This window comes from Heloderma suspectum, chromosome 5 (assembly GCF_057233095.1).
Source record: "Heloderma suspectum isolate Gila_16-S chromosome 5, 16-S_ref, whole genome shotgun sequence".
Classification (NCBI taxonomy): domain Eukaryota; kingdom Metazoa; phylum Chordata; class Lepidosauria; order Squamata; family Helodermatidae; genus Heloderma; species Heloderma suspectum.
In genome coordinates this window covers 71,463,186-71,475,624 of record NC_139462.1, presented here as the reverse complement: position 1 = coordinate 71,475,624, position 12,439 = coordinate 71,463,186, and the positions used below count along the sequence as shown (strand labels likewise).

At 43.7% G+C, this 12,439-nt stretch overlaps 1 protein-coding gene across 1 annotated transcript in view; it reads left to right on the top strand.

Annotated features, from left to right (window-relative positions):
* FSTL5 (follistatin like 5) overlaps positions 1-12,439 on the top strand; it is a 683,196-nt gene that overhangs the window by 580,321 nt on the left and 90,436 nt on the right. Inside the window, exon 11 of the mRNA XM_084856378.1 lies at positions 7,893-7,919. Within this exon, the coding sequence (XP_084712504.1) occupies positions 7,893-7,919 (27 nt within the window). The remainder of the gene's footprint in view (positions 1-7,892; positions 7,920-12,439) is intronic.

Sequence of the window (12,439 nt, the reverse complement as noted above, 5' to 3'; positions counted from 1 at the left end):
ATTTTATACTCTGATCCCAGGGAAACAGGCAACATCCATATTTTCTGAACCACCAGGACAGGTGATCAGAGGAGAAAACTACAGGTACACTACATATCCGCCTGTTCTAACATTTTTTAATAGCATAACCAGTTTGGGCTATTGGAAGCAAGAAATGCAATCGGTAACTACAACTAAACCAATATTGGTTCTGGCTTGACTTTTATTAGACTTGGAACTAGACTGAATCAATCACATTTACAGATTGTATCTTCTGTTTCCTATAAGTGATCCACGTGACATCAGAAGAGAGTGGAAGAGTTGGCAAGTTTGAGCAGCTGTTTCTGAGGGGAAAAAAAGGAAAAGAAATGGACCAGTTTTCAGGAGACCCACAGGCTCAAATAGTATTCTACTCTTCCCAATATATCTTCCTGATCCTCTTCATCTTTCCAGTCTTGTCCTGCAACAGGTCTGCTACATAAAGACATCTCCAAAGCATCTTCTTTGAGCCCTCAGCAATCATTTTGCATATCTGAGCTATCTTAGAGTGTTTTCTCTTACTTCATACCCTGGCTTTTGACTTTATGCCTTTGTTATCTCATCTTCTATCCAGCCTTTTCCTATATCACATACTCTTGACCAGATCACGCAAAGCCACTAACCTTACCAGTATAACTTCACCAGTGATTGAGGTTTTGGCCCAAGGCTCTGGAGGATCCCTTTTCCCCAACTTGCAGATCCCACTCTTATTAACTTTGGTATACATTTTAAAGCAGTACTGTACAATCTGTAGTCCCTGAAGTGAACTGGCACACCCACCACTCATGTATCAATGCATCAGGGGCATGTTAGAGCCAGTGAAGAGCAAGTCCCATCCTGAGCAGGTAGCTCTACAGCCCTTCATGGTAATGCAAATCTATGGCCAGCCTGGAAGGGCAGAATCACCCCAGTACCAGGAACACTTTACTGCAGTTGTGCATTGTCTTTTCAGCCCCAAGGGCCATATCAGGTGTTTGCTGGGTTGAGAGGATTTCACATGTGTGTTTACACACACACACGCATGCGCATATATCCCCCCTCTCCCTCACACACATACACACCACTCTCTCACACACACACCACTCATATGCATACACACACTCACAGGCACACATTCATGCACAATTTCAAATCATTCACGTACACACATCGCTCAGCACTCACCCATGCAGCAACAAAGTAGGGCTAGTAGTAGGGCTGTGCACTGCTTCAGCCAAATCCTGAATTCTGAAGTGGATCAGCATGATTTGGACCACTTTGGTCCAAATCCGAAGCAGGTCTGGAGCGTCCGAAGCAGGTTGGAGTGATTCAAAGCACTTTGGATTGCTTCAGATGATTTGGAAACCCAGACAGCCTGTCTGAACTACTTGCTAGAGAAGAGAGTGGGAAAGGAGCATTTGGGAGGGGGGAACTGAGGAAAGTGACATCTCTAGGTGCTAATAGAGCTGAACTTTTAACCCAGAAGATTGTTTCTATGGTTTGTACTGCTTAGTTTTTGGTTCACCTTCTTCTCAATTACTATTCCTTCCCTTCCCATTTTTAAACTCTCTATATTCTTATAAAAAAACCCAAAGAGTACCAAAACAAACAAACAAACAAAACCCACCCTTTTCTGTTAAGGTTTAGTGTTATTTCCTTTTCCGTCATCCCTTAACTTGTAGGCAGGATTTTTGTTTTCTGTATCTGCTTTTCTTTTGGTCGTGTGTGTGTGTGTGTTGTGTGAGTGCACCACACACATTATTGTGCACAAGCAAACAGTGTGTGGCCAAAGCAGTACACTAATACACAGTCCAATATATTTTGTTGTTGTTTATTCGCTCAGTCGCTTCGGACTCTTCGTGACTTCATGGACCAGCCCATGCCAGAGCTTCCTGTCAGCCGTCGCCACCCCCAGCTCCCCCAAGGTCGAGTCCGTCACCTCCAGAATATCATCCATCCATCTTGCCCTTGGTCGGCCCCTCTTCCTTTGGCCTTCCACTTTCCCTAGCATCAGCATCTTCTCCAGGGTATCCTGTCTTCTCATTATGTGGCCAAAGTACTGCAGTTTTGCCTTGAATATCATTCCCCCAAGTGAGCAATCTGGCTTTATTTCCTGGAGTATGGACTGATTTGATCTTCTTGCAGTCCAAGGCACTCTCAGAATTTTCCTCCAGCACCAGAGTTCAAAAGCATCTATCTTCCTTCGCTCAGCCTTCCTTATGGTCCAGCTCTCGCAGCCATAGGTTACTATGGGGAGTACCATTGCTTTAACTATGTGGAAAACAGCAAGTTGATTACACTGCTGGAAGAAAAAGCAAGAGGAATGGAGTGGAGAGTGTCCACCCTCCAGGGAATAAGAGAACACAAAGAGTTCTTGGACCGAACGGTGGAACTACAGCAGCAAAGTGAAGAACAGAATCTTGACGAGCAACAGCAAGCTGAGGCAGAAGAGGAAAATGCTAAGGTGAGGAACAATGCAGTAGAGGATACTCCTTGGAAAAGGGTGACAGGAACAGAAGAACTAGAAGCCACTCTGCACCAGTGGAAGCTAAGGAACCATTTCCAGGTACTTGAGGATGAGACTGGAGGACAGCCTGCAGAGGAAGAATCACAGCGGAACCTGCATGAGAATGAGCAAGAGGCTGAAGGTCAGTTAAGCAGAGGCAATGAAACCAAGGCCTACAACAAGAAGAAGAGAAGAGTAGGGATGTCAGAGAATTCCGCCACAGATCTCAGTGAGGCTGAATGCCTGTGCATTCGGCCCCCCGAAATCCATGGCGGAATGAAGCCCCCGCTCCCCCACCCCTCAAAAGGTGTGCAAAACGGAGCACTTACCTGCTGCTGTCCACGCTGACTTGCAAATGGCGGCTGCACTGCGGCCGCCATTCGCTTCCTCATCGTAGCTGTGATAGGCTACGTAAATAATTACTAATTACCCATGGCTAACACAGGGGTGCCATTTCTGTCCCTGCAGAGGCCGTGATAGGCTACATAAGTATTTACATAGCCTATCACGGAAAGCTAAAAAAAAAACAACAGCGTACACAAATGGCGGCGGCTATGGCGGCCACCATTTGCGTTCCCTTTTTTTTTTTTTGCTGTTTTAGCCTACGTAAATATTTATGTAGGCTATTACGGCGAAAAAAAGGGGAACGCAAATAGCGTAGTGGGCGCTATTTGCATTCCTTTTTTTCTGCCGTAATAGCTTACGTAAATAAGCTATTTCCACCATTTGCGTACGCTGTTTATTTTTTTCCCTGCAGGCTGCCCAGCAGCCGGATGTCCAGCTGCGGGCAGCCCTGGCCACTCGCTCCGCGGAATGTCTGCGGAGTGGAGCCAGCTGGATTAGGATTTCAGGGGGATTTGCAGAGCACCTGCCCCCCACCATGCATCACCCCGTCAAAAGGGTAAGTGACTTTTGTACATCCCTAGAGAAGAGTAATAGTAGTGGGAGACTCCTTGCTGCATGGGATCGAAACCCAAGTATGTCACGAAGACCTGTGGACTCGCCAGGTATGCTGTCTCCCAGGAGGATGGAGGCATGACTAAAGGGTTGCCTGTACTCATAAAGCCCACTGACAGGTATCCCTTTCTTCTCATCCATGTGGGAACAAATGATACCGCCAAGCGGAGCTATGAAGAAATCACGTCAGACTTTGAAGCTTTGGGAAGGAAACTCAAGAACTTTGGGGCCCAGATAGTTTTCTCATCCATCCTTCCAGTAGTTAGAAGAGGGGTAGAAAGGGAAAGAAACATACTCTGGGTGAATGACTGGCTCTGACGGTGGTGCCGACGAGAGAGATTTGGATTCTGGGACCATGGGCTATACTTCCTGGAAGATGGACTGTTTGCAAGGGATGGGTTGCACCTCACAAAGGCTGGATCCACAGTTGGCTATAGAATCGGACTCAAAGAGTGCTTATCAATGGGATCTTCTCAAACTGGGGAGAGGTAACGAGCAGGGTACCGCAGGGCTCAGTCCTGGGCCCAGTGCTATTCAATATTTTTATTAATGACTTGGAGGAGGAGGTGCAGGGAATGCTGATCAAATTTGCAGATGACACAAAATTGGGCAGGATACCTAATACTTTGGAAGACAGAAACAAAATTCAAAGTGATCTTGATAGACTGGAGCACTGGGCAGAAAACAACAGAATGACATTTAATAGGGATAAATGCCAAATTCTGCACCTAGGAAAAAGAAACCAAATGCACAGTTGCAAGATGGGGGATACTTGGCTCAACAACACTACAAGCGAGAAGAATCTTGGAATTGTTGTAGATCACAAGCTGAATGTGAGCCAACAATGTGATGTGGCTGCAAAAAAGGCAAATGCTCTTTTGGGCTGCATTAATAGAAGCATATCTTCCAAATCCTGGGAAGTACTAGTTCCCCTCTACTCAGCACTGGTTAGGCCTCATCTGGAGTACTGTGTCCAGTTCTGGACACCACACTTTAAGAAGGATGCAGACAACCTGGAGAGGGTTCAGAGGAGGGCAACAAAGATGATCAGGGGACTGGAAACAAAGCCCTATGAAGAGAGACTGAAAGTACTGGGCATGTTTAGCCTTGAGAAGAGAAGACTGAGGGAAGATATGATAGTGCTCTTCAAGTACTTGAAAGGTTGTCACAGAGAGGAAGGCCAGGATCTCTTCTCGATCATCCTAGATTGCAGGACACGGAATAATGGACTCAAGTTACAGGAAGCCAGATTCCGGCTGAACATCAGGAAAAACTTCCTGACTGTTAGAGCAATACGACAAAGGAACCAATTACCTAGAGAGGTAATGCGCTTTCCCACACTGGAGGCATTCAAGACAAGGCTGGACAGTCATCTGTCAAGGATTTGACTTGGATTCCTGCATTGAGCAGGGGGTTGGACTTGATGGTCTTACAGACCCCTTCCAACCCTACTATTCTATGATTCCAGGAATATTGCCATAGTTGTTACATTTTAAGAAATGGTGAAAAATAGTCAAGAAAAGATGATACTTTTGTTTAAGAGTATCCAAAAGTAAAGAAAAGCATGTTTTGAAAGTCTGAACGTTGCTAATGTGTGAAAAAACATTTGGGGTCTTGCTCTGATGGGGATTGCCCACCAAATGAATATGATCTAAACAATTCTGTTGTGAAAATGCTGATTTCCCTGTCCCTACTTTCTGCTGTTTAGCTGAGTGAAAAGAGGACTGAAAAGCAGTGCTCTACTGAACATTTCTCCCGGGTTTTTTTATCCATTCTCACTCAGTCTGATAGAAAAAAAAAAAAAGCTTTCAAAAGAAATTCAGTGATGAAGAAAATTTTGGAAACATTCTCATGTGTTGTAGTCAGGGTTCTTGTGTTTACTTTAGTTATGAGGTGGCCACAGAGTGTGCATGAGTGTCCTGTCTGTCATTGTACAATCATATTTCCAACAGCCTGTAGCCAGCTCAGCTTCTTGCACTTCAGTTAAAGCCCCCACCCCTCACCAATGCCCTAGAATGATGCTGGTTATGGGACATGGTGGAGGATGCAAAATGGAGGCCAGGCTGCTGACACAGTTGATGCTGTTGCCACTTGCAGTATTAGCACAAAAAGCGTTAGGAAAAAAAGAAAAAAGCAGTACTACAACCCTGTGCTACAAATAGTTAGCCCCAAGGCTGTGTGAATCAGCAAAACCTGAGCATGCTGAAGTTCTCCAAATTCCATCTTGAAACTCATTCTGACTCAAGGGTTTTTTCTGGTGGGGAGGGGGTTTCCACACAAAAATCCGTGCGTATTTTTGTGCATGTTTTCCCAAATGTATACATCAGTTGTTTGCATATTTGAATTGTAAACAGTCTTCTCTCATTGATTAAAACATATTTGTGCACATTTTTCAAATGTGTGCATATTGTCAACTGCTTTTTTTGCGGGGGGAGGTCTGCGAATCACATTACAAGCTCAGAAATGTACAGACTTCAACCACAGATTGGGTCTGAGTCCATGTTCGGTCTGGAAGGTGTGAACAGAATAAATCCTGACCAAAAAATGAACTAAAACAAATTTCTCATACATGTCTAGTTAGTTTTACCCGTGATAAACTGTTTGATAATTTTTTTCTCCCCCTGGAGAAATATGGTGAAATTGTCCCCCCAATTCATCTACCCACAAATAGGATGGAGAATTTCAAGAGGCCATTTGTGCAGAGCTCTACTAAAAAGCAGCTTGCGTGGGTTTTTTTCTTCTTCAAGAAGCTTCTGTCATTCTGGAATCCCATCACTGCAGTAGTGGAAAATAATCCCAAGAGAATTCCTGTTAGTAAATTATGCTCTTCTATTGGCTGAAATTAGCCCATCAGAAGTGTTGTCCAAGTGAAGAGAAAATATTTTCCCATTAAAAAGCAATTAAAAGATAGAGAATTCTGTGTTTAGATAATATGATCCCCACCACACCACCCCAAATCTTCAGGAGCAATAACCCACATTCTGATATATATTGCATCACATGTAGCACAATCCTATACATGTCTACTCAGGATTAAATCCCATTAGGTTCAATGGGGCTTGCTCTTGGGTTATAGGATAATAGTATATATTATAGCCACACATGTTCTGTGTCATTATTTCTTTCAGATAATGATTCATTCACAGTATTAACAGATATAGGACCTAATTTTTGTGATGTGAAATAATATTGGAGTAAAGCTTTGTATGTTCTGTTATGCATGAGTTATATGCAAAGCTTTCAAGGCATTTTTGTAGGTATTTGTTTGAAAGGTACAGGGGATTAACTTCCCAGTAAGCATGAATAAGACCATAGCTAAGTCTGATGCCCATGGCCATGCTTGGCCACACTTGCTTATGTTTGGTTTGGTAGCCACACAGAGTGATGTATTAACAAAGATATTGTCAGGGCAGGCTCTAGCATTAGCAAAGTAAGGTGGCCATATTAGGAATCAGATGGCAAGGGGTGGAGAATGGAGGTGAGGTATTGGAGGCCAGAGATACTTATATGTACCACATGGCCTTCCCTGTGCCCCCTAAGCTAGACTGCTACCCTCAGATGAAGTGGAGGATGCCATCTCATCATCAGTAAGTATTGGTTCGACTTCCAGTCTGGTTAGCTTCTGCTCATGGAATGGGGGAATGCGATCTTGTTCTCTGCCTCAGGCAGCAAAATGTCTTGGACCAGCCCTCAGTGATGTTGTTTGGATTATATCTGTTTCTCCAGCTTATTTTATTATTGTGTCTTTATCTGCTTAGCCATGCTTTCAGGTCAAAAAAGCTATGTAGGTAGTCTAATTAGAGCTTGGTGTTTCAGTTTGGTATGGTAAACATAAAACCCAGAACTCCATGAACCAAGAGTTCACATGTCAATAATAATTTCATGTAAATGCACTACAAAGTCTTTTTTGTTTTGCTTCAGAAAATTAATTCCTTCAGCTTTGCCTTTTGAAGCTACTTGAAAAAATCCCAGCAGCTTCAAAGGAATCATGATAATGTAGAACAGTTCTGAAGTGCCATTTCAATGCATTGCTCATAGATATATTTGTTAGTGCTTCACCTGTGTTAGCTGCAATTAAATGTTCATCTCCCAAATCCATTGTTTGTTCTAAACACAATAGCACAATAAGAACAGCTGTGGTATCTGTATTGTCTTTATTTCTGCAACAACAACAAAATCTAAATAAAAGCTGTGTTGTTCATATTAGATAAAATACAGTCTTCATTGAAAGATGCCAAAATAAGGTACATTCCAGTAGTAAATATCAACTAAGTAGAAGTCTAGGAGTCAGATAGAATAAAATGATGTTCATTGGAAGTTATTTTGTAAATCAAATTTGTATAAGATTCTTTATTTTAGAAACTGATGTGCCATTCCATGTGATTTTCATACTCATTTGTGTCTTCTGTTCTTTCTCTCTTACATGCTGCAGTTGCAAACATACTGTGGAGAGAGGAAGGTACTAATATCAAGTATTCCCATTCTGTAATAATTTACTTGTCTCTTGAATATTTTAACTTCCTTGTTGGCACACGATAGCTATAGTAATTATATTTTAATTACGCGTTCACTCTCATTCTTCATAAATTGCCCTTTACTTTTAATTCTCTTATATATAACATGACAATGTCAATACTGAATGAAATCCTAATGATTTGGGGGTGGGGGTGGGGAGCTTAGTTGCAGTATCAATAAACCTATGTTTCTGACACTTTTATGGGCATATCTGAGAGTTATAGGTAAAACTCCCTGTGGGGACTTTGCCCTTAACTTGTCCTGTTGCTGTCCTAAATCATTCAGCCAATCAGCTTATCTTCAGTCAGAATGTTGACCCAAGAATGTGAATCATTTGACCAAGACTATGATCTTGAGAAACTCCCAGAGTAACAAAGAATTGTTATTTTTTACTGGGGGGTACAAAGCTGTGGCACTTTTAAACTTGGAAAGTTTGTGTGAAGATGTGCAAGAGGGAAGGATGGAGAACTTAGGGAGCAATCCTACGGCCACTAGACACTGTCTAGAGGGCCATAGGATATGCTCATTTCCAGGAACCAACCTTGGAGCCCCTGCTGTGAGGGTGGTTCCCGGAAAACCAACCTACCCCCTCGTCCGCGCTGCCTCGGAGGCAGTGTAGAGAAGCCCCATCCTCCACAATCACAAGAGGCGCGTGAAGTGACTGAAAAGGGGCATTCCTGGGGGGGCGTTCTGGGGCGGGGAGAGCAGAGCTGCGCGTATGTGTCGTACGGCAGGTTCCTCTTCCGGTTGCCCCCCCCCACCGCGGCTAGACAGCTGAAAATGGCTGTCTAGTAAAAAATACCAAGGCAGGAGAGGTGCGGAGGGAACGATCCCCCCCATGCCTCTCCCACCTTGCTCTCAAGTTTGGAAGTGGCCTCCTATCTAGTTGGGACTGCGCCCTTACTGGCTTATACCAGAATTTACATCTTGTGATATATGACACATAAGAGTTGAGTCAGTTGTTTTATTTTCTAAAACATGTCCATTGAGTGTTTAACAGGAACAGAGCTCGTTGTATTGGGCACAATCCAGCCAAAGTTAAACATTAATCCTACTGATTTCTAGATGATTGTTAGGCATGCATTTAAGGGCCAAACTAGACATGGCAGGCATAGATTGGTTACTTGTGACCCGTAGTGGCTATTAGTATTTTATCTAGAGTACAGTCCTTTGGTCCCTAGACAGCATCCCAGGGGCCATAGGTTTGTGTAGAAAAGCCCCCTGAAGGTCATAGACAGCCCTCTTTTCAGCTCTTCCCAGCCACCATGGAGACCTCTATGAGGCTGGAATTCTGACCTCATAGAAGGGGTAAACTGGGCATTCTGGGGGCATGCCAATGGGTGGGGAGGAAATAGATGAGGATGTGAGGAATCCTAAATCCTCCCAGCCCCGGACCATGCCCCCAACCCAGCAAAACATTTAAACACCCTCAGAGTGTGTAGCTCTGAGGAGTTCTGTCCTCATCCAGGTCTTCATGGTGGTTGGAAGGAGATGAAAAGGGAGCTCCATTAAAACACACGCACACAACTCTAAGGTCGTGGCACCATCTGTGGTTTCTAAGGGGGGTTTCTAGATAATTCGTCCCCTAGGATGCTGCCTAGGGGCCATAGGATTGCATTCTTAAAGTGCATGATAAATGCAATAACGTATTTACTGTCATTTGGCCCTCAGATCTCACCACATATGCAGCACATTCAAAATAAAAGTGAAAACAATGAATAAATCAATGAATATATCAAAGATGGAAGTGTAAATTGGGCCTAACTAGTCATTGTAGTCTCATATAACTTTTCATCCATATAAATTTTAAATTAAAGGAAAATATACAAATATTATTACACAAATCAAAAATGTATGCTAACATTTTAACGTCCAGGCTTTTAAACTAAATGTTTATACTACTCATGTCTGAGACCCAAATGATGATTGACAAACTGTTGTCTGTAAATGTTCAAAATGTACTGCAAAAGACCTTGAACAGTCATCATAACATATCACTTTAAGAATCAACATTCATACTTAAGTGTGAATGTGTGTAGTTATGGGGTAGGTGGATTTTTGGAACAGATGCCCAAAAGCAGCTGAACAGTGACAAGTAGAACTGAAGATAAAATAATAACAGATAAAATAGATTGACTACATAGAACCTGTGTAAAACAAATAGAATATATTTATAAGCATTTTTGTCAATGGTCTTTATTTCGAGAGATTTGTAATTTCTAAATGTCATGTTTTTTATAGGGGTGGACGAAAGTCACTTACCTTTCGTCGAAGCTTGTTCGCGGTGGGGGGGAGGCGTTTCGCTGCTCCCCCCGTGAAGTTCAGGCCGGGGGGGGAGGCTTCCCGCCTCGCCCGGCTGAAATTCAGGCCAGGGAGGAGGCTTCCCGCCTCGCCCGGCTGCGAACTCGAACTTTTTTTTTTTTTTAACGCCCCCGTGATAGGCTACGTGACAATTAACGTAGCCTATCACAGCTAGATCTGCAAAGTCAGCCGTGATAGGCTACGTTAATGGTCACGTAGCCTATCACGGGTGACTTTAAAAAATAAAAATAAAAGCGCGTACGCTAATGGCGGCCCCCATAGGGAGCCGCCATTCGCATTCCTTATTTGGTCGCTGTAGTCTACGTAAATCTTTATGTAGACTACAGTGACCAAATAAGGAACGGGAATGGCGGCTTCCTATGGGGGCCGCCATTATCCGTACGTGCTTTTTTTTTTTTTAGTCACCCGTGATAGGCTACGTGACGATTTACGTAGCCTATCACGGCTGACTTTGCAAATCTAGCCATGATAGGCTACGTTAACCATCACGTAGCCTATCACGGGGGCATTTTTTTTCTTTTATTGGAATGGCGGCGGCGGCAGCTGGTCGAAAGACCGGCTGCCACTCTTGCCCCGCACGAACACCCGTCAAACCACCGGCTGGACCCGCCGCCGGGAGGGACATTCAGCGAAGGTAAGTCCCGTCCCGGGGGGGGGGGGTGCGGGGGGCTGGGGGGTGCGGAGGATTTCTCCCCGAAACTTGTTCGGGGGGCCAAACACGTTGGCGCTCGGCCCCCCGAAGTTTCGAGGAGAAATTCTCCACCATCCCTAGTTTTTTATTGCATTTGAGAACAAGGCACACTTACAGGGTTACCTTGATTTTATTGGCTTCTGCTTTTATACATTTACGAGCCACTTGATCTGCAGTCATTAGGTGACAGTGTTCCATGAAAAGATTCACCTGATGATGATTTCGACAGATCAACAGAAAGATCCAGTGGTGTCTGTGAGCTAGTGCTATTGACATTGCGTTAGCAGATATCAACACTTGCACAATGTCAATAGTATGATGAAACTTGTAGCGCTATTGTGCATGTTTTGATTGTGCATGTTTTGATTTCTGCTAGTGCAATGCCAACAGCCTAGTGCACAGACAGTGTTGGATCCTTCCCCCAGCAGCTGCTAAATATCCAGGAGCTTCTTATTCTATGGTTAGTATTTGTCACAGTAGATCTCTGCATTCAGTGCAGGACTGGGACATACTGAAATGAACGACAGAGAATGCCATTGAAATACATATATATATATATATATATATATATATATATATATATAAAATGACCATAGAAATGCACTGCATTTCTTAATAGCCAGTCTAATATCTATAAGGTCCAGATTCATATAGCTCTGAATAAAGCTATACAAAGGTATGTTACTTTCTGGAGACATATTTATTTATACAGGCCTTTGGCCTGCAGATTTAAACCCCCTCACCCTTGCTGGTTTCTCTTCTTTTTGTTGTGTTTTACTTGCTTCTCTTCCTGTATTTTTAAAATTATTTTAATGGTTTTCAATTTGTCTCTGTAAGCTACACTGAGTAATTTAATTTTTGAACTCGAACGGTAGGATATAAATATTAAAGAGAGGGAGAGGGAGGGAGATAATGACTACAAGAATGCTTTGATATAGCCTTGTTCCTCCAAATTGGCCTGAAGACTTAACTGTCTGCTGGGTCGGTCAGCTGAATTTCTGAAAGGCTAGGGATCAGAAAACCAGCAATTTCTGGGCTCACCTAACTTCTCCAAAAATCACTTCAAAGCTCATTTTGGTCATTTTTGACCTGTTTTTTGGCTCAGTTCAACAGGAGAAGTGAGCATTTCAAATAGGAAAATTGTGCTTTTCTGTGCATATTTTTCAAAATTGTGTACCTTTCTCCCATCAGCTAAAGCGTGAAAATGCTAGGGATGTATGAAAGTTCCGCCACGGATCTCGGGGAGGCCGAATGCCAGCGCATTCGGCCCCCTGAAATTGGTGGCGGAACGGCCCGCCATGCCCCCGGGACAGGACTTATCTTGGGCGGAACTTCCTGGCGGCAGCGGCTCTGGTGGCAGCTCCAGTGGCGGTTTGGCAGCGGTTCGGCGGTGGCAGCTGCGGCAGCCGGTCTTCCGACCGGCTGCCACCACCGCCATTTCCAGTTAAAAA